We start from the raw sequence: 21,471 nt of genomic DNA on the forward strand, positions 1-21,471 counted from the left end.
ATAGCCCCCATATAAACCGATCCCCAGATTTGGCTTGCGAAGTCTCCAAGAGAAGCAAATTTCATCCAATCCGGTTGTAATTTGGAACATGGTGTTAGTATATGATCTTTAACAACCGTGCCAGAATTGGTCCATATCGGTCTATAATTATATATAGCCCCCATATAAAACATTCTCCAGATTTGACCTCCGGAGCCTCTTGGAGGAGTAAAATTCATCCGATCCGGTTCAAATTAGGCATGGTCGCTAACAACCATACCAAAATTGGTGCAATCACACAAAAATTGGTCCATATCGGTTCATAATCATGGTTGCCACTAGAGCCAGAAATAATCTACCAAAATTTTATTTCTATAGAAAATTTTGTCAAAATTTTATTTCTATAGAAAATTTTGTCAAAATTTTATTTCTAGAGAAAATTTTGTTAAAATTTTATTCGGTTCATAATAAAATTTTCATCATTGTCAAAATTTTATTTCTATAAAAAATTTTGTCAAAATTTTATTCGGTTCATAATCATGGTTGCCACTCGAGCCAAAAATAGTCTACCAAGATTTTATTTCTATAGCAAATTTTTTCAAAAGTTTATTTCTATAGAAAATTTTGTTAAAATTTTATTTCTGTAGAAAATTTTGTCAAAATTTTATGTCTACTTTGTCAAACTGAATTATATACGTATTGGATCGATCTTTTTTGATTTAATATATACCACATATGGACTTACATACAATTTAGAAGATGGTGTTAGGAGGTTTTAAGATACCTTGCCATCGGCAAGCGTTACCGCAACTTAAGTAACTCGATTGTGGATGGCAGTGTTTAGATGAAGTTTCTACGCAATCCATGATGGAGGGTACATAAGCTTCGGCATGGCCGAACTTACGGCCGTATATACTTGTTTTTAACTTACGGTTTTCAAGAGTATTTTCTAGAGCCAATAAGGATATCAGCTTAGTTAGCATTAAACAGTAAGAATATTCCAAAATATTACCATTACAAGGCCTGTCTCCCTGCAAGTGAAAATAATTATTTTTAATAAATTGAAATTTTGTTTTTATTAAAAACGGACAAAATACCGTTTATAGAAAAACTTACCACATTGAAAAATCCATCCAGTAGGTACATTATTGGAATCCATCCATGGGACGTTAGTGAAATTATTCTCAGAATATATTTGAAATAAAAAATATTATAAAATTAGACATAATTTCCACTTGTCAGTATAGCATTTAGTATTTAAGGTGGATATTAAGTTCGAGTTTAGCGGCTAAAATCGCAATTTTCATGATTAGTTTTCTTTATTTTCCATTATAAAAAAATTATCTTTATAAAAAACTTTGTTTGGGCTATTCTCCATCAAGTTATATTTAAATTTGTATCGAAGTCGTATAATTTTATACTTTTCTTAGTGATTTATTTTTAATTTTAGCGGCTTAACTCGAACTTAGTACTCACCTGTAGGAATTGCTGTAACATAAAAAATATAGATTCAAAAAACTGGTTGTATCTCCAACCTGTGATCCAGATGTAGAATAAATATAGATCATCCTATTACCACTCATGTTGTATATTTTTATGTAAATCAATTAAAAATCCGCACTAATTTTAAACTATTAACAGAAATATACAGTTCCTTAATCTGTTATTTGTTTTTTATCAATAAAAAGCGTTTTTGATTTCTCTAACATCACATCATTCACTTCTTAGTTTCTAAAATGTTTCGAAATAAATGTATTTTCATTAATAAACACCAATACCGCACGTACAATTTTTCAAAATTAAAACCACGAGTGCACTTCATAAATGCATCAACAGAACTGAATGCAGCAATAAAACTCAAGGACACAAATAGTTATAAAGGATACATACCTGCCGTAAAGAAAAACAACTCCACACACACACACGATCCCTTTCTGATCTCGCTATTGCAAGAAAACAACTCTCACCATAAAATATGCAACAACACACAAGGAACATTCCATTGGCTCTAGAATCAAAACAACCAACAACAGCATAAATGACGCAATAACAAACACAAACAATCATACGAGGTATACACAAAATGTCTCTTTAAAAACCCACATGATGCAATCAGGGCTGCCAATTTTGCCGATTTATCGGCATTTTGACGATTTTTTACTCAAAAAATAACAAATGCCGATTTTCCGATTTTTGCACCAAAAATGACGAATTTAGCACGGTTCAAAAATTTGGACTAGAAGCAGTTCGTTTACACATTTAGAGCCATCAAAATTTTATTTCTATAGAAAATTTTGTCAAAATTTTATTTCTATAGAAATTTTTGTCAAAATTTTATTTTTATAGAAAATTTTGTTAAAATTTTGAAAAAAAAATTTATTTCTATAGAAAGTTTTGGCAAAATTTTATTTCTATTGATTTTTTTTCAAAAATTTATTTCTATAGAAAATTTCTGCAAGATTTTATTTATATATAAAATTGTGTCAAAATTTTATTTATATATAAAATTTTGTCAAAATTTTATTTCTATAGAAAATTTTGTTAAAATTTTATTTCTACAGAAATAGTTGTCAAAATTGTATTTCTATAGAAAATTTTGGAAAAAATTTTATTTTTATAGAAATGTATTTCAAAATTTTATTTCTTTTTTATAGAAAATTTCGGCAAAATTTTATTTCTATAGAAAATTTTGTCAAAATTATATTTCTATAGAAAATGTTTTCAAACTTGCATTTCTATAGAAAATTTTGTCAAAATTTTATTTTTATAGAAAATTTTGTGAAAATTTTGTGGATATTTTATTTCTATAGAAAATTTTATTTTTGTCAAAATTTTATTTTTATAGAAAATTTTGTCAAAATTTTATTTTTATAGAAAATTTTGTGGATATTTTATTTCTATAGAAAATTTTATTTTTGTCAAAATTTTATTTTTATAGAAAATTTTGTCAAAATTTTATTTCTATAGAAAATTTTATTTTTATAGAAAATTTCGGCAAAATTTTATTTCTATAGAAAATTTTGTGAAAATTTTATTTCTATAGAAAATTTTGTCGAAATTTTATTTTTATAGAAAATTTTGTAAAAATTTTATTTTTATAGAAAATTTTGTGAAAATTTTATTTCTATAGAAAATTTTATTTTTATAGAAAATTTTGTCAAAATTTTACTTTTATAGAAAATTTTGTGAAAATTTTATTCCTATAGAAAATTTTGTGAAAATTTTATTTCTATAGAAAATTTTGTCAATTCTTTTTCTATAGAAAATTTTGTCAAAATTTTATTTCTATAGAAAATTTTGTCAAAATTTTATTTCTATAGAAAATTTTGTCAAAATTTTATTTTTTTAGAAAACTTTCTCAAGCCTTTATATCTGAAATTGTTTGCACATTTTCATTTCTATAGAATATTCTTGCAAAAATGTTTTTTTATTAATCATCAAAAATGTATTTCTAAGAAAATTTTGCTAAATTTAATTTTTAATAAAATTTTTGTAAATTGTCAAATTTTGGAAAATCGGGCAACATAAATAAAGTTTAAATAAAAAACTTACTGAAGTAAAACTATATATTAAAATATATAAAAAAAAATATTTTTTATATTATTTTTTGAATTGCATAGCATTACATAAAAATGTTTTTTTTTTTTTCATTTTATTTTTATACCAGACTGAATTCATTATGATTTTGTTGTTGAAATGCATAGTTGTGTTAATTTTCTGTTCTTTATATGAAATAAATATTTTTGTTTTTAACCAAAAAATGAGTTTGGTTTTAATATTATTAACATTGCAGATTTTTTGATGATTTTTAAAATGGAAGTGACGACGATTATGACGATTTTTTCGGAAAAAAGAGACGATTATTCTTGAAATTTTATTGGCAGCCCTGGATGCAATGATTTCATTACTCTCTTCTCACTTCATTTTCCAGTAGCACGTTTATTGATTAGTTGGAATTCTCTCTATTATATTGCCCACACTCAAAAAAAGTGAACTCTCTATTTCACTAAAGCCAATTTAACTTTATTTTAGTTCATGGAATTATTATGTTTGGAGAAAGTTTCCTTTACTCTAATAATTTTTGTGTACGTTAGTTAAATTAACTAAAACCGAGGAAAAATATACTCAAATGAAGCATAAAGATTAACTAAATTCGTGTCTTCCAAAAAATAGTTCAGAATTTCTTTAAATTTGTAAATTTTACCAAACATTCGTCCATCATGAACTTAGCTAAAAGAAAACCTATAAAAATTCAGTAAATGTTTTTTAGTTCACTAACTACGAAACGGGAAGGATTTTTCCTTAAATAAATTTCCAACACAGTAGTTAATGCATCGTTGAACCCACCAGGAAGAAAACTTTCGGTTAATTTTAGAAAATTTTGAATATTTGTAGAAATATTTAACTAAACAGTATAACAAACGCTGGCATCACGCCGATGTTATAGAAATAAGTAAATATTTTTCGACAAATTCAAGAAAATTTATTAGACATAATTAAGTTAAAGAAAATTTTGTAGTTGGAAGGACAAAATTGGAGTTCAAAATTGCAAGAATGTGACATACGAAATTCATGATGAACGCATTTGTAGTAAAATTTACAATTTTAAGGAAATATTGAACTATTTTGTAGAAGACACGAATTTAGTTAATCTTTATCCTTCATTTGTGTATATTTTTATACCCTTCACCACTACTGTGTTACAGGGTATAATAAGTTTGTGCATTTGTATATAACGCCTAGAAGGAAAAGTCTGAGACCCATCGTTTAGTATACCGATCGTCTTAGAATTAAATTCTGAGTCGATTTAGCGATGTCCGTCTGTCTGTCTGTCTGTCCGTCCGTCCGTCTGTATATGTAATTTTGTGCACAAAGCACAGCTCGCAATTTAAGTCCGTTCGTCCTCAAATTTGGCATAGGGCCGTTTCTTGGGACAGAGACAATCGCTATTGGTTTTGGAAAAAATCGGTTCAGATTTAGATATAGCTGCCATATATATTTATCTCCGATTTGGTCATAGTTAGCGTGTTTATTAACCGATTTTCTTGAAACACCGTACATCCAAATATTTTATGAATCTCGAAAAGCTTGCAAAATATCAGCCAAATCGGTTCAGATTTAGATATAGCTCCCATATATATCTTTCGTCCGATTTAGACTCATATGACCACAGGGGCCAAAGTTTACTACCGATCTTCGTGAAATTTTGCACAGAGGGTAGAATTGACATTCTACCAATGCTTGGTAAATTTGATTGAAATCGGTTTAAATTTAGATATAGCTCCCATATATATCTTTCGTCCGATTTGAACTTATATGGCCACAAAACCCAGAGTTTTGCCTTGATTTTCTTTAAATTTTGTACAAGGGGTTCGTTTAGTAGTATCGTTAAGTGTGTCAATTTTTGTTAAAATCGGTTCAGATTTAGATATAGCTCACATATATATCTTTCGCCCGATTTGGACTTATGTGGTCTCAAAATCCAGGGTTTTGCCGTGATTTGCTTCTAATTTCGCACAAGGAGTACGTTTAGTAGTATCGGTAATTGTGCCACATTTGGTTGAAATCGGTTCAGATTTAGATATGGTTCCCATATATATACCTTCCGTCCGATTTGCACTCATATGACCAGGGGGCCAAAGTTATACTCCCATTTACGTGAAATTTCGCATAGATAGCAGAATTTTTATTCTAACTATACATGTCAAATTTAGTCAAAATCGGTTCAGATTATATATATCTCCCATATATACGTACATCAGAGTTGGGGAAATATGGTGGACTGTTACACATTTTAGACCCATTTTCAATCGAAGTTTCCTCCAATTAACTGGATAGCGTTAGCCGATTTATATTTTAATTCTAGAGATTTTGTAGAAGCAAAAACATTTTCTCCTTTATATAGCTTCCAGCAAATGTGAAGTACTTGAGATGGTAACACAAATTTTGGCCTACATAGGGGTGAAGGGTATAATATAGTCGGCCCCGCCCGACTTTAGACTATACTTACTTGTTTTCTGGGTTTTAGTTAATTTAACTAACGTACACAAAAAATTATCAGAGTAGAGGAAACTTTCTCCAAACATAATAATTCCATGAACTAAAATCAAGTTAAATTGGCTTTAGTGAAATAGAGAGTTCACTTTTTTTGAGTGTAGCTTAACCAACAGAGGAAAAGAATGTTTGTCAAATTTATTTGGGTAAAGCGCCAGGGCTGTGGAGTCGGAGTCTAAAGATTTTGCTGGAGTCGGAGCTGGAGTCGGAGTCGTATAAATTTTGCTCGACTCCGGCGAAACAAAATTTGAAAAACACTTCATCAAAGAAAATATTTTGACAAACTAGATTCAATTGGGGCTTTTAATCGAACAACGAAAAGGAAAGTACTGGATTTCAGGCCAATCAAAGTGTATTTATATGGGTGAAATTTCACGGTGGTATAAAAAGTAGGTTTTACAAGAATATGGGCTGAATTGATCAATTGTATAGTCCATTTTTAACATATTAAACTATAGATTTGTAACCCTATGTACTCTTGATAAAGGTACAATTTTAAGGCAATATCACAGTAGAAGCTAACGTTCTGAATTTTTGGCAGGCATATTGAGTTCGATGATGGGTCATACCGAACAATTTTGTGATATAGCACCTACATATAAACCCATCTCCGATTTGTTTTAAGAAATTTTTCCCAGTCTAAAATGTTCATAATATTTGTCAGAAATTTTGAGTTAAAGGGTGATACGGTCAAGGGAAAACGCGTGTAAATTGGTGAAATCGTTTATTTAAAAAATCAAATTAAATTTCTTTTTCAAGTTCAATTAGTATAAAATTCAGGAAAAATATTCAGTTAGGCTTTCGCTTTTCCAAATCCGAATTGCCGGGCCTCACGCTTGACACCTGCCATCAGATTTTGTACAGCCACCTTGTCCACCTTCTTCGCAGCAGAAAGCCAGTTTGCCTTGAACTACTGCTCGTCCTTAGCAGTTTTTTTTTTTTGGTTTCTTTAGGTTCCGCTTGACAATAGCCCAGTATTTCTCAATTGGGCGGAGCTCTGGCGTGTTGGGAGGGTTCTTGTCCTTGGGAACCACCTGCACGTTGTTGGCGGCGTACCACTCCATGGCCTTTTTACCGTAATGGCAAGATGCCAAATCCGGCCAAATCCGGCCAAAACAGTACGGAACAACCGTGTTTCTTCAGGAAAGGCAGCAGACGTTTATTCAAACACTCTTTCACGTAAATTTCTTAGTTGACAGTCCCGGAAGCTATGAAAATGCTGCTTTTCAAGCCACAGGTACAGATGGCTTGCCATACCAGATATTTCTTTGCGAACTTTGACAGTTTTATGTGCTTGAAAATATCTGCTACCTTTCCCCTTCCTTTTGCCGTATAAAACTCCTGTCCCGGAAGCTGCTTGTAGTCGGCTTTGACGTAGGTTTCGTCGTCCATTACCACGCAGTCAAACTTCGTCAGCATCGTCGTGTACAGCCTCCGGGATCGCGCTTTGGCCGTCGTATTTTGTTTATCATCGCGATTTGGAGTCACTACCTTCTTGTAAGTCGATAGTCCGGCTCGTTTTTTGGCTCGATGCACGGTTGTAGACGATACACCCAGCTTATTTGCGGCATCTCGGAGAGAGAGGTTAGGGTTTCGCTTGAAACTACCGGCAACTCTCTTTGTCGTCTCAGCGGCTTCCGGTTTTCGATTTCCCCCCGATCCAGACTTCCTGGCTGTCGACAAACGTTCTCCAAACACTTTAATTCTCCAAACATTTGTAGCGATTGATTTGGCAACTTTTAGCGATTTTGCCAGCTTTGCGTGCGAGTAGCTCGGATTTTCGCGATGCGCGAGCAAAATTTTGATACGCTGCTCTTCGTGCTTGGACGGCATTTTGACAACTGAAGAGTGAATTCCAAAATCAAAATAGGAGCAACATTCTACACACACACACACCTTCAAAATGAGGGGTGTTCAGGTTTTTTAAATGCAAAATTGAAAGAAATACGTCAAGTTTATATTGACCATATCACCCTTTGACCGTATCACCCTTTATCGCACAGAAAAAAATTTCTCGAAATATCAGCCAAATCGGTTCAGATTTAGATATAGCTCCCATATATAGCTTTCGCCCGATTTACACTCATTTGCCCACAGAGGCAAATTTTTCGCTCCGATTTAGTTGAAATTTTGCATGGGGTGTAGAATTAGCATTGTAACTATGCCTGCCAAATTTGGTTGAAATCGGTTCAGATTTAGATATAGCTCCCATATATAGCTTTCGCCCGATTTACACTCATTTGCCCACAGAGGCCAATTTTTCGCTTCGATTTAGTTGAAATTTTGCATGGGGAGTAGAATTAGCATTGTAACTATGCGTGCCAAATTTGGTTGAAATCGGTTCAGATTTAGATATATCTCCCATATATAGCTTTCACCCGATTTACACTCATATGACCACAGAGGCCAATTTTTAACTCCGATTTAGTTGAAATTTTGCACAGGGAGTAGAATTAGCATTGTAACTATGCGTGCCAAATTTGGTTGAAATCGGTTCAGATTTGGATATATCTCCCATATATAGCTTTCGCCCGATTTACACTCATATGACCACAGAGGCCAATTTTTAACTCCGATTTAGTTGAAGTTTTGCACAGAGAGTAGAATTAGCATTGTTGCTATGCGTGCCAAATTTGGTTTAAATCGGTTCAGATTTAGATATAGGTCCCATATATAGCTTTCGCCCGATTTACACTCATATGACCACAGAGGCCAATTTTTAACTCCGATTTAGTTGAAATATTGTACAGGGAGTAGGATTAGCATTGTAACTATGCGTGCCACATTTGGTTGAAATCGGTTCAGATTTAGATATATCTCCCATATATAGATTTCGCCCTATTTACACTCATATGACCACAGAGGCCAATTTTTAACTCCGATTTAGTTGAAGTTTTGCACAGAGAGTAGAATTAGCATTGTTGCTATGCATGCCAAATTTGGTTTAAATCGGTTCAGATTTAGATATAGGTCCCATATATATGTTTTTCTGATTTCGACAAAAATGGTCAAAATACCAACATTTGCTTTGTAAAAGCCACTGCTTAGTCCAAAAGTTGTAAAATTGATTCTAATTTTCCTAAACTTCTAATACATATATATCGAGCGATAAATCATAAATAAACTTTTGCGAAGTTTCCTTAAAATTGCTTCAGATTTAAATGTTTCCCATATTTTTAACTAACATTGTGTTACACCCTAGTGCATTAGCCGACTTAAATTTTGAGTCTATAGATTTTGTAGAAGTCTATCAAATTCTGTCCAGATCGAGTGATATTTAAATGTATATATTTGGGACAAACCTTTATATATAGCCCCCAACACATTTGACGGATGTGATATGGTATCGAAAATTTAGATCTACAAAGTGGTGCAGGGTATAATATAGTCGGCCCCGCCCGACTTTAGACTTTCCTTACTGGTTTTTTTTTTAATTTTATTTTTATAGAAAGTTGAAGTACCTCTTAGTTGGAGAGGAATATTTTTAAAAAATCTACCAAAACATCAAGACTGCTACCAAACGGAAGGAAATCTACAATTTTTGATAGATTTCTACCAACTGTGGCAACCGTGATCCTGAGGCCAGTACTTGAATAGGTTACAAACGAAATGTCAAGTTTAGAATACTCCATCCTATGATGAAGAATATACGAAAATTAAGAATTATGTGCATTGTAAAACAATGAAGTTCCCCTACCTTACTATTTGTGGGAACAATTTCTTCCGTTTGAATCCACTGCTCTACAAAATGTATGTGCATGGTATGTGTATATATTTGTGTATGTGTGTGTGTTTAATTATCGTATAGATGCGTAAATTGCATTAACAGAGGTATGTGGATAATTTAATGCAAACATTTTGTGCACTTACACGTAACATAGCTTACATATCTGGCTATCATGTAGCTTAGCGTACATACCACATGAATACACAGAAAAAAAGTTTATCCAAATAGTTATTTAATTGAAATTGATTCAATCACGAAAATGATACTATCAATTACTATTCCAATTTGGCGTAAAAATACTTCATTAAATAAAGACTTTTTCGCTGCACATTTTAATAAATTTTTGATTAGATTCAATAAATAATTTGTCTTTGGATTTTGTTTTTGAATAATAACTGGAAAATTATGTGATTCAATTAAATTTTATTTGCAATGAATGAGATATCTGATTGAATCTTACCACAAAGATATATTCCAATAGGCCATAGGGCATTACATTTTCGACACTCATTTTGCAAACATTTTATTCTTTTGCGTGTACACACACATATATGTATGTGTATTATTTGCAATGTTCGAAATTCCCAGAATACATTTTGTTTGTTAAATTAATAAAGTTCATAGTGTAGTGTTTGCGCCGGAGGAGTACAAAAATATTTGCACTTCCCAACCATGTAATTTACTCGATTCCTCCACCTCCACTCGTAACCAACACATTTGTAACCGGATTGCAATTGCAGTGTGATATTTAATTCCCTATTTCTACGAATCCTTAGATAATTTTATTCTACATGCATTTTCTATTACAAATGAAAAACAATTTCATTAAAATATTTGTTCAGAGGTTTTTGTTATCATTTTACATTGTAAACATGATATATGGACGTGCATCTATCTATCCATGCATGTGTATGCAATGGAGAACATAAATACTAATTAATTGTACAAAACTTTTTGGTATTTAGATACGCAATTAAGTGCAAAAGATGTAAGAAGATTACACAAATACCTACTCAAATTTCCACGTACGAAGACGTAAATGTGTATACAATCTCTGTATAATGGTGCGGAGAGATAATTGTTTAGAGTATTACAGGAATATCAACATTATAAATGAGTTGTGGATCCACAGGCCGTGTGACAGATCATATATTCGGAAATATTTGGCAATGAATGAATGAAAGAAGGGCCACTATGAATATGGGCCCCAGATACTTCAATAAATTAAATTTTCAAAATATGTACACTCGGCCGAAAATTCGGTCTGCCAGAATCTTATGTAATGCGTTGATAGGTCTACCAAAGACTGTCATCCTGGATTTTGGTAACACTTGCTGATGACAAATTGAAATTGAAATTTAGCCCATATGGTTAGGTTAGGTGGCTGCCCGATAGTTCAGGCTAACTTAGACTATTCAGTACATTGTGATACCAGCACATATGGAGTCGTTGTTTAATTAAAAAGGAATATTATATACCTATATAATATTCTTTTTTCTTCATCTGTTTATATACAGGAGTCTATAAATAATTATAAATCGACATGAACCAATTTTCGCATGGTAGTTATAGCGCCAAATTTCAATCGGATCGAATGAAATCCACCAGAAGTCAAATTCTCGGTAGTCCATTAGCTAAAAATTAATAGACTGAACTTATAGGTGCAATTAATGTTGTTTGTTAAAAAAAGCAATAAAAAAATCTAATATCAAAATAACTAGACTAAAAGTAGTTCCACGCACAACTTTAAAAGCACTTCAAAAAATGTCCTCACAAAGAAGTTAATTTTATCTACACTGGAAGTTGTTTTAATTCAATTTTTTGTAACTCGTTTTTTCATATTTTAATGGGTAATTTTTTGTTTTCTTACAAACTGTCAAATGCAAAATGCTAAATCCATACTAAAACAAGTAAGTAAAGTAGAAAGTCGGGCGGGCCCGACTATATCATACCCTAAACCACGCCTACTGAATTACAAAACATAAGCATTTGTGGGTTAACATTGGAATAGGTTTGGGAGATAAACCGTATTTCCATATTTAAGAACATTAAGGGGTACATATTTATGGTAGTTTTATCACAATCTGAACAGAAATGTGTGATATTATAATGTAGTTGATTTTGCGAACAGAGAGTTAGCATGCCACTAATATTGATTCCATTATTAAAAAAAAGAGGAAGTCACTCAATTATTTTGGGTAATAAATCTAAAGTCGTGAAAATTGGCCAATATGTTATATTTATGTCTAAATACGATAGTCCAATACGTCAAAATTTGAGTAACATTAGTTAATAAATAAGAGTATTATAGCCACATTTTGGAAAATCGAGCTATATGTAATCTGAACCAATTTGGATAATATTTTGCAGGTTTGATTTGTACCACAGAAGGTTACCTTTTGCTAAATTTGAGTAAGATCAGTTAACAAATGATGCCTCTATGGTCAAAAAAATGGCTATTAAGGGCAAATTTTTCAAAATCGTGCAATACATATGGGGGCAATATTTGATCCGATTTCTTCCAAATTCAATAGTGTTCGTCCTTGTGGCCAAAAAACACCCTGTACCAAATTTCATCAAAATCGGTTCATAATTGCGACCGGAATCCTGCGAACAATAAATACATGGACAGACGTACGGACGGACGGACGGACACCAAGCGCTAGATCGACTCAGGAGGTGATTCTGAGTCGATCGGTATATATTTTATGGGGTCTAAAATCAATATTATAGGTAGGCATATTTTTTGGCAGATCAAAGTTATTATACCCTGGTTTAGAGTATAAAAATCGATAATTTTTGAAAATATTCATGTGCAAACGTTTTAGACAAGCGTTAGAATGCATTAAAAATCACATACAAATTCAGTGCAACGGCTGTTGAAATGGTGGATATCCGTCCTATGACAAGTTCATATTACATTCATCGCTTCTCTGCCAATTTTGCACTACTTCCGGACCCAAAAAGAACATTTTCATAACTTGCGACGCTTTGTTGCAGCATTATTAAAATATTCATTTATGTTTTTTATACCCTAAACCACATAGTGGTCAGGGTATAATAAGTTTGATCTGCCAAAAAAATGTGCCTACCAGAAATATTGATTTTAGACCCCATAAAATATATACCGATCGACTCAGAATCACCTCCTGAGTCGATCTAGCGCTTGGTGTCCGTCCGTCCGTCTGTCCATGTATTTGTTGTTCACAGGATTCCAGTCGCAATTATTAACTGATTTTGATGAAATTTGGTACAGGGAGTTTTCTGGGCACAAGGAAATCGGATCAAATTTAGATATAGTTCCCATATATAGATTTCGACAAATGGGGTCACGTTGGGTTGTTTTTAAACGGGTCGTCACCAAATTTGACAAAAGTAATCTCTTTCATCGCCCTTCAAGTCTGCAAAATTTCATCCAAATCGGTTCAGGTTTAGATATAGTAAGTATCGCCCGATTTTCCCAAATTTGGCCACAAAACCTTTATTTATCAACCGATCTTACTCAAAGTTGGCTAAATGTAGTCTTCTATAGCACTTACTATATGTGCAAAAAATCATCGAAATCGGTTCAGATTTAGATATAGCTGCCATATATATGTATACCTCGATTTTCCCAAATTTGGCCATAGAACCCTTATTTATTAACTGATCTTACTCAAAGTTGGCTAGATTCAGTCCTCTATAGTACTAACTATATGTGCAAAATTTCATCGAAATCGGTTCAGATTTAGATATAGCTCCCATATATGTATCGCCCAATTTTGAAAAATTCGCCCTTATAACCTTATGTTTGACCATATAGGCCTCATTTCTTAACTGATCTTACTCAAATCTTGCACAAGGTAACCTTTCGTGGTATTAATTAAACTCGCAAAACATTATGCAAATTGGTTCAGATTTACATATAGCTTCCATATACATGCATCGCTCGATTTTTGAAAATTTGGCCATTGTACTCTTATTTATTAACCAATGTTACTCAAATTTCAAATTTTGATGTACTAGCCGATCGTATTTATACGTACTTGTAGCTCTTTCGTAAGAATATTGCTCGATTTTTACAAATTTGGTTTTATTACCCACAATAATTTAGCGATTTTCTCTTTTTATACCCTCCATCATAGGATGGGGGTATATTAACTTTGTCATTCCGTTTGTAACACATCGAAATATTGCTCTTAGACCCCATAAAGTATATATATTCTGGGTCGTGGTGAAATTCTGAGTCGATCTAAGCATGTCCGTCCGTCCGTCCGTCCGTCCGTCTGTTGAAATCACGCTAACTTCCGAACGAAACAAGCTATCGACTTGAAACTTGGCACAAGTAGTTGTTATCGATGTAGGTCGGATGGTATTGAAAATGGGCCATATCGGTCCACTTTTACGTATAGCCCCCATATAAAGGGACCCTCAGATTTGGCTTGTGGAGCCTCTAAAAGAAGCATATTTCATCCGATCCGGCTGAAATTTGGTATATGGTGTTGGTATATGTTCTCTAACAACCATGGAAAAATTGGTCCACATCGGTCCATAATTATATATAGCCCCCATATAAACCGATTCCCAGATTTATCTTGCGGAGTCTAAAAGAGAAGCAAATTTCATCCGATCCGGCTGAAATTTGGTACATGGTGTTGGTATATGGTCTCTAACAACCATGCTAAAATTGGTCCACATCGGTCCATAATTATATATAGCGCCCATAGAAACCGATCCCCAGATTTGGGTTGCGGAGCCTCAAAGAGAAGCAAATTTCATCCGATCCGCCTGAAATTTGGTACATTATATTGGTATATGGTCTCTAACAACCATGCAAAAATTGGTCCACATCGGTTCATAATTATATATAGCCCCCATATAAACCGATCCCCAGATTTGGCTTGCGAAGTCTCCAAGAGAAGCAAATTTCATCCAATCCGGTTGTAATGTGGAACATGGTGTTAGTATATGATCTTTAACAACCGTGGCAGAATTGGTCCATATCGGTCCATAATTATATATAGCCCCCATATAAAACGTTCTCCAGATTTGACCTCCGGAGCCTCTTGGAGGAGCAAAATTCATCCGATCGGTTCAAATTAGGAACGTGGTGTTAGTATATGGTCGCTAACAACCATACCAAAATTGGTACAATCACACAAAAATTGGTTCATATCGGCTCATAATCATGGTTGCCACTAGAGCCAAAAATAATCTACCAAAATTTTATTTCTATAGAAAATTTTGTCAAAATTTTATTTCTAGAGAAAATTTTGTTAAAATTTTATTCGGTTCTAATAAAATTTTCATCATTGTCAGAATTTTATTTCTATAGAAAATTTTGTCAAAATTTTATTTCTATCATGGTTATATAGAAAATTTTGTTCAAATTTTATTCGGTTCATAATCATGGTTGCCACTCGAGCCAAAAATAATCTACCAATATTTTATTTCTATAGAAATTTGTTTTTTAAATTTTATTTCTGTAGAAATTTTTGTCAAAATTTTCTTTCTATAAAAAATTTTGTCAAAATTTTAATTTCTATAGAAAATTTTGTGAAAATTTTATTTCTATAGAAAATTTTGTTAAAATTTTATTTCTACTTTTTCAAAATGAATTATATACGTATTGGATCGATCTTTTTTGATTTAATATATACCACGTATGGACTTACATACAATTTAGAAGATGGTGTTAGGAGGTTTTAAGATACCTTGCCATCGGCAAGCGTTACCGCAACTTAAGTAATTCGATTGTGGATGGCAGTGTTTAGAAGAAGTTTCTACGCAATCCATGATGGAGGGTACATAAGCTTCGGCCTGGCCGAACTTACGGCCGTATATACTTGTTTAATAATGGGCTCAATATTAGTGGCATACTAACCCCGTAGGTGCAATATCAACTACAGCCAGTGTTGCTAGAAGTAGGTGACATTCCCTATATGTAGGTTTTTTCTAATATTTAGCGTCTTGTAGGGACGTAGGGCCACAATGTAGGGACATTTTGTAATCATTTTTACATTTTGGTGGCTCTAGAGGAGGTAATTAAAAGCCGGCAAGGCTTGATCTTTAACAATGCGTGGTAACAACAGTTACCACTCGTGCCAAAAAAAAAAAAATCTAACAAAATTTGAAGATTACCACAAATTACAACAAATCTACCAAACAAATATTTCTATAGAAATTTTTGTCAAAACTTTATTCCTATAGAAAATTTTGTCAACATTTTATTTCTTTAGAAAATTTTGTCAAAATTGTATCTCTAAAGAAATTTTTTCAAAATATTATTTCTATAAAAATTTTTTTCAAAATGTTATTTCTATGTAATTTTTTCTCAAAATTTTATTTCTATAGAATTTATTATCAAAATTTTATTTCTATAGAAAAATTTATCAAAAAAATCAGTTTATAGATTTTATTTCTATAGAGATTTAACAAAAAAAAAATTCTATTTTTAGTAGAATTCTACCAACTGTGGCAACTGTGGTGATAATACAAATTTATTTTCTAGGTTAAATACGTTGCATTTTCATGTTTTAAGATAATAAAGTACTTAGAACCATTCTGTTTTGTAAAATTTGTTTAAATTTAACGAAAAATATACTAGGGAAAATTGTTTGGGATTGTATCGGAAAGTAGGGAACTTTTTTTGTCCTTGTAGGGTAAACCGAACAGTTTCCCTGGCAACACTGACTATGAGCTATAGTCAGATTGATACAAAGCACCCATAAACATGTACCCCTTAATTTTCTTAAATATGCAACTGCGGTTTATCTCCCATACCTATATCAATGTTACCCCACAAATGCTTATGTTTACTAATTCAGTAAGGGTGGTTTAGGGTATGATATAGTCGGCCCCGCCTGACTTTCTACTTTACTTACTTGTTTTTATTTAAATTGACTAAAAATCAGACCAAAACAAAATAATAAAGGAGTTTTAGTTATTAAACTAAACATAAATTTAGGAACTTAAATCGTAAGTTCAACCACAGCGTTATTTCATAAATATCCGACTTCAAACATTCAATTATAATAAAGACACTAACTAACACCGTGGTGCAATGGTTAGCATGCCCGCCTTCGTGGGTTCGATTCCTGCTACGACCGAACACCAAAAAGTTTTTCAGCGGTGGATTATCCCACCTCAGTAATTCTGGTGACATTTCTGAGGATTTCAAAGCTTCCCTAAGTGGTTTCACTGGAATGTGGAACGCCGTTCGGACTCGGCTATAAAAAGGAGGTCCCTTGTCATTGAGCTTAACATGGAATCGGGCAGCACTCAGTGATAAGAGAGAAGTTCACCACTGTGGTATCACAACCCAGCAAAAAAATTTGGAAGTTCTTCCAAAGGCACAACTTTAAAAGCACTTCCAGAAGATGCACTCCCAATGATGTTCTTTATTTTAACTATCCAGGAAGTTCTTTTAATTCAATTTTTTATAACGTGGTTTTTTCATACTTATAATGGGTAATGTTAACTTTTTATTTTGTTTCAAATAAGTTAAAAACAGAGTAAGAATTCATAAAATGGTACAAGTCATTTAAATTTTCTCGAAAAAAATGCTAAATCCAACTGAAAAAATTGTGAGTTTTTGAAAATATTTGAGGTCAAACGTTTCCGACAAGCGTTAGAATCCACTAAAAATTATAAAAAATTATAACAATTATTTATTTGACAAAATATCAAAAAATTTTTTAATTTACATCCAAAATATTGAATTCGGATCACACCTAAAGAAGTGATGCAAATTCAGTGCAACGGCTGTTGAAATGGAGAACTTCCGTCCAATGACAAGCCCATGTTAAATTCATCGCTTCTGCGTCAATTTTGCACCACTTCTTGATCCAAAAAGAACATTTTCAGTACTTTTTTGGCGACGCTTTTTTTGCTGGGAATGGACTGAATAGTCTAAGTGAGCCTGATACATCGGGCTGCCACATAACCTAACCTAACTAACAATTTTGTGCGACTTTTGTGTTGGCTATATACAATTATGAACACGAGTCTACCGAAAATGGCAGATTTTTTACTGTTTAGTAGATTGGTAGAATTCTTGATGTTTTGGAAGATTTTGCAAGCAACTAACATAAATAAGAGGAATCATAATTTTTCTATAGAAATAACATTTTGACAAAATTTTCTACAGAAATAACATTTTGACAAAATTTTCGATAGAAATAAAATTTTGGCAACATTTTCTATAGAAATAAAATTTTGACAAAAGTTACTATGGCAATAAAATTTGGCTTGAGTGGCAATCGTTATTTTTCTGTGATTGGGGATCGGTTTATCTGGGGGCTATATATAATTATAGATCGATACGGACCAACTTGACATGGTTGTTATCGGCCATATACTAGCGCAATGTACCAAATTTCAACCGGATCGAATGAAATTTGCTCCTTCAAGGGGTTCGGAGGTCAAATCTGGGGATCGGTTTATATGGGGGCTATATAAAATTACGAACCGATATGGACCAATTTGTGCACTGTTCACCCTCAAAAAAAAATCGCTTCTCTAACATATGTTCCAAACATATTTTGTAGGAAGCACATATATTATTGGATACTGCCAAAACATTAATATGTTTGTTTTATGTGAACATATTATATGTTTGGAAGCATTTTCAGCCCAAAAATATTATATGCTTAGAAGAATTTTCCCCAAAGAAGATTGTGCTCATTCCCTCACATAATTTTCACTTCCACGAAATTTTTTAGTTCTTGGCACCCTTTTCTGTAATACAAATAATGTTGAAGAAATTACTCAATTTTATAATTTTTCAAGTTTACCTTTCGCCTGGACGGAGATTCGAACCGAGGACCATACAGTTTGTAAGCCAACACACTATCCACTTGGCTACGTAGCTGTTATAGTCACCAGTAGACAATTATCGTTATAAGTTACATTTATATAGCATAGTTTGCAGCGCCCACGAGCCCATGCAAACATAACATTATTTAACAAAAACATATATTTGTTGGCCACGTGGAGCAGTGGTTAGCATGTCTGCCTTGCATGCCAAGGGTGGTGGGTTCAATCCCTGCTCCGACCGAACACCATTTTTTTTTTTGTTTTAGTTTACACATTTATATTTATAATATATTACATGTTTATAATGAAACTTCGAAATGTGGGTTATTAAAGATTTACAGTCAGAAAAGAACAGTGCTTGATATAAATGAAATGGACTGAGCTTTTGGATAAAATATTATTATACCCTGCGCCACACTGTGGAACAGGGTATTATAAGTTAGTGCATATGTTTGTAACACCCAGAAGGAGACGAAATAGACACATTGTGTCTTTGGCAATAATGCTCAGGGTGGGTCCCTGAGTCGATATAACCATGTCCGTCTGTCCGTCCCTCCGTCCGTCCGTCTGTTTGTGAACACATTTTTGTGATCAAAGTCTAGGTCGCAATTTAAGTCCAATCGCCTTCAAATTTGGCACATGTTCCTAATTTTGGTCAGAATAGAACCCTATTGGTTTTAGAAGAAATCGGTTCAGATTTAGATATAGCTCCCATATATATCTTTCGCCCGATATGCACTAATATGGACACAGCAGCCAGAGTTTTATACCGATTTGCTTGAAATTTTGTACAAACATAACACTTAGTCGTATAGTCAATTGTGCAAAATTTGATTGAAATCGGTTCAGATTTAGATATAGCTCCCATATATATCTTTCGCCCGATATGGACTTATATGGTCCCAGAAGCCAGATTTTTGGTCGAATTTGGTTGAAATTTTGCACAGGGAGTAGATTTAGCATTGTAGCTATGCGTGCTAAATTTGATTGAAATCGGTTCAGATTTAGATATAGCTCCCATATATATATATGGACTAATATTTTTCTAATAGCCAGAGTTTTGGCCCAATTTGGTTGAAATTTTGCACAGGGAGTAGATTTAGCATTGTAGCTATGCGTGCCAAATTTGATTGAAATCGGTCTAGATCCTAAGTTTGTCAGAATTATTCTTCCTCTATTATTACCATTTGTCACTTTTATTTTTAATACAATTTTGACTACTAGTTCCTTCCCGAGGCCTTGGAGACATGCTAAAGTCATCCCCATCCCAAAGAACAACTCTGAATATCGTGCCATATCACTACTTCCATTTCTTTCGAAGGTATTTGAAAAGATAGTACATGTACAGATATCTGATTTCTTGAAGGTTAAATCACTTCTTTCATCAAGTCAATCGGGGTTTCGTCCTGGTTATAGTTGTATTAGTACGCTAGCTGATGTCTGTGAAGATCTTAGAATAGAAACTGATCTTGGTAAGGTTAGCTTTCTTGTTCTATTGGATCATTCGAAGGCATTTGACACTGTCGATCATTCATTGCTGTGCTTCAAGTTACGCAACCTTTTTAATATTTCTCCTAGCTCTGTTAGACTTTTACATTCCTATCTGAGTGAAAGAACGCAGTCTGTATACAGACGTAATGGGATATGTGAGCCTGTACGTTTACGAAAAGGAGTTCCTCAGGGATCCACACTTGGCCCTTGGACAGTAAAATACATATGTATGCTGATGACGTGCAGATATATCGTAGTGGCACTATAGACACTTTGTATGAATGTATTGATAGGCTCAATGATGATCTTGACATTGTCCAAAATTGGGCAAAGGTGAATGGACTATGTCTTAACCCTGAAAAGTCCAAATTTCTGATGATACATAGGCGTAGTATAACGATTAACATTGATCCCCAGATTAAGATAAATGATCAACGAATTAGTATTGTAACGTCGGCTAAGAACCTTGGCATCATGCTGAACAGCTCATTTAGTTGGACTGATCACGTTAACTATATTAGTGGTCAGATTTATGCAAGACTCAGGAGTCTTTGGTCTACACAGATGTTGACGCCTTTGCCTATAAGGGTATTTTTGGCAAAAAGTTACTTGATGCCTGTCTTATTGTATGGTTGTGAGCTTTTTGCTAGCTGTGATGCTGCATGCAAACGTAAGCTTAATTTGGCATTCAATAACATAATTAGGTACGTTTATGGTTTGAGGCGATTTGATCATGTATCTCAGTTCCGCGGGCGTTTATATGGGTTGGATCTTGACGGTTTGTTTGATTTTAGGCTTATGTTGTTTCTCCATCGGATAATTTACTCACACGAACCATTTTATTTATATGATAGGATACGGTTTGCTAGGTCTAACAGAGGAAAAATTATTGTTCCAATTCGGTGTCAAACTCATGTTTCAGATTGGCATTTCTACACAAATGCAGTACGCCTCTGGAATATATTACCTCATGACATTCAACTGACAAGCAACACAATGCAATTTAAAAACGTTTATTTGATCATTATTCAAATGTACAATAAATATAGTAAATCAAAATCAGTTTCATTTTTATTTTTTTTTAATAATTGTTATTTATCTCCATTTTTCTTTTTATATATTAATTTTTTTTTATATTAATTCATTTATTAATTTTTCACTCATTTAATGTATTACTTTAATTGATATTTTAATTTTTTTATTAAATTTATTTATACGCTTTATTTGTCATTTTTATTTTCTTTTTTACTCAAACAAACAATTGTTGTAGTTAAGTTCATTTCTTTTTTTATGTTCAATTTATTTTATTTTAATTTAATAATTTTAAATTAATAATATAAGGATGTTATTACTGGACACTAAATGCCTGTACTGTAATTATAAGAATTAATTCTTGTTGTGCAGATTATTAAAATACACAATAA

At 32.9% G+C, this 21,471-nt stretch overlaps 1 protein-coding gene across 1 annotated transcript in view; it reads left to right on the forward strand.

The window, feature by feature from the left end:
- The window catches only part of LOC142235396 (uncharacterized), a 36,544-nt gene extending 15,523 nt beyond the window's left edge, over positions 1-21,021 (forward strand). Inside the window, exons 2-4 of the mRNA XM_075306650.1 lie at positions 19,878-20,210; positions 20,294-20,751; positions 20,970-21,021. Of these exons, the coding sequence (XP_075162765.1) occupies positions 19,878-20,210; positions 20,294-20,751; positions 20,970-21,021 (843 nt within the window). The remainder of the gene's footprint in view (positions 1-19,877; positions 20,211-20,293; positions 20,752-20,969) is intronic.
- The last annotated feature ends 450 nt before the right edge of the window (positions 21,022-21,471 follow it).

Source organism: Haematobia irritans, chromosome 4 (assembly GCF_050003625.1).
Source record: "Haematobia irritans isolate KBUSLIRL chromosome 4, ASM5000362v1, whole genome shotgun sequence".
NCBI lineage: Eukaryota > Metazoa > Arthropoda > Insecta > Diptera > Muscidae > Haematobia > Haematobia irritans.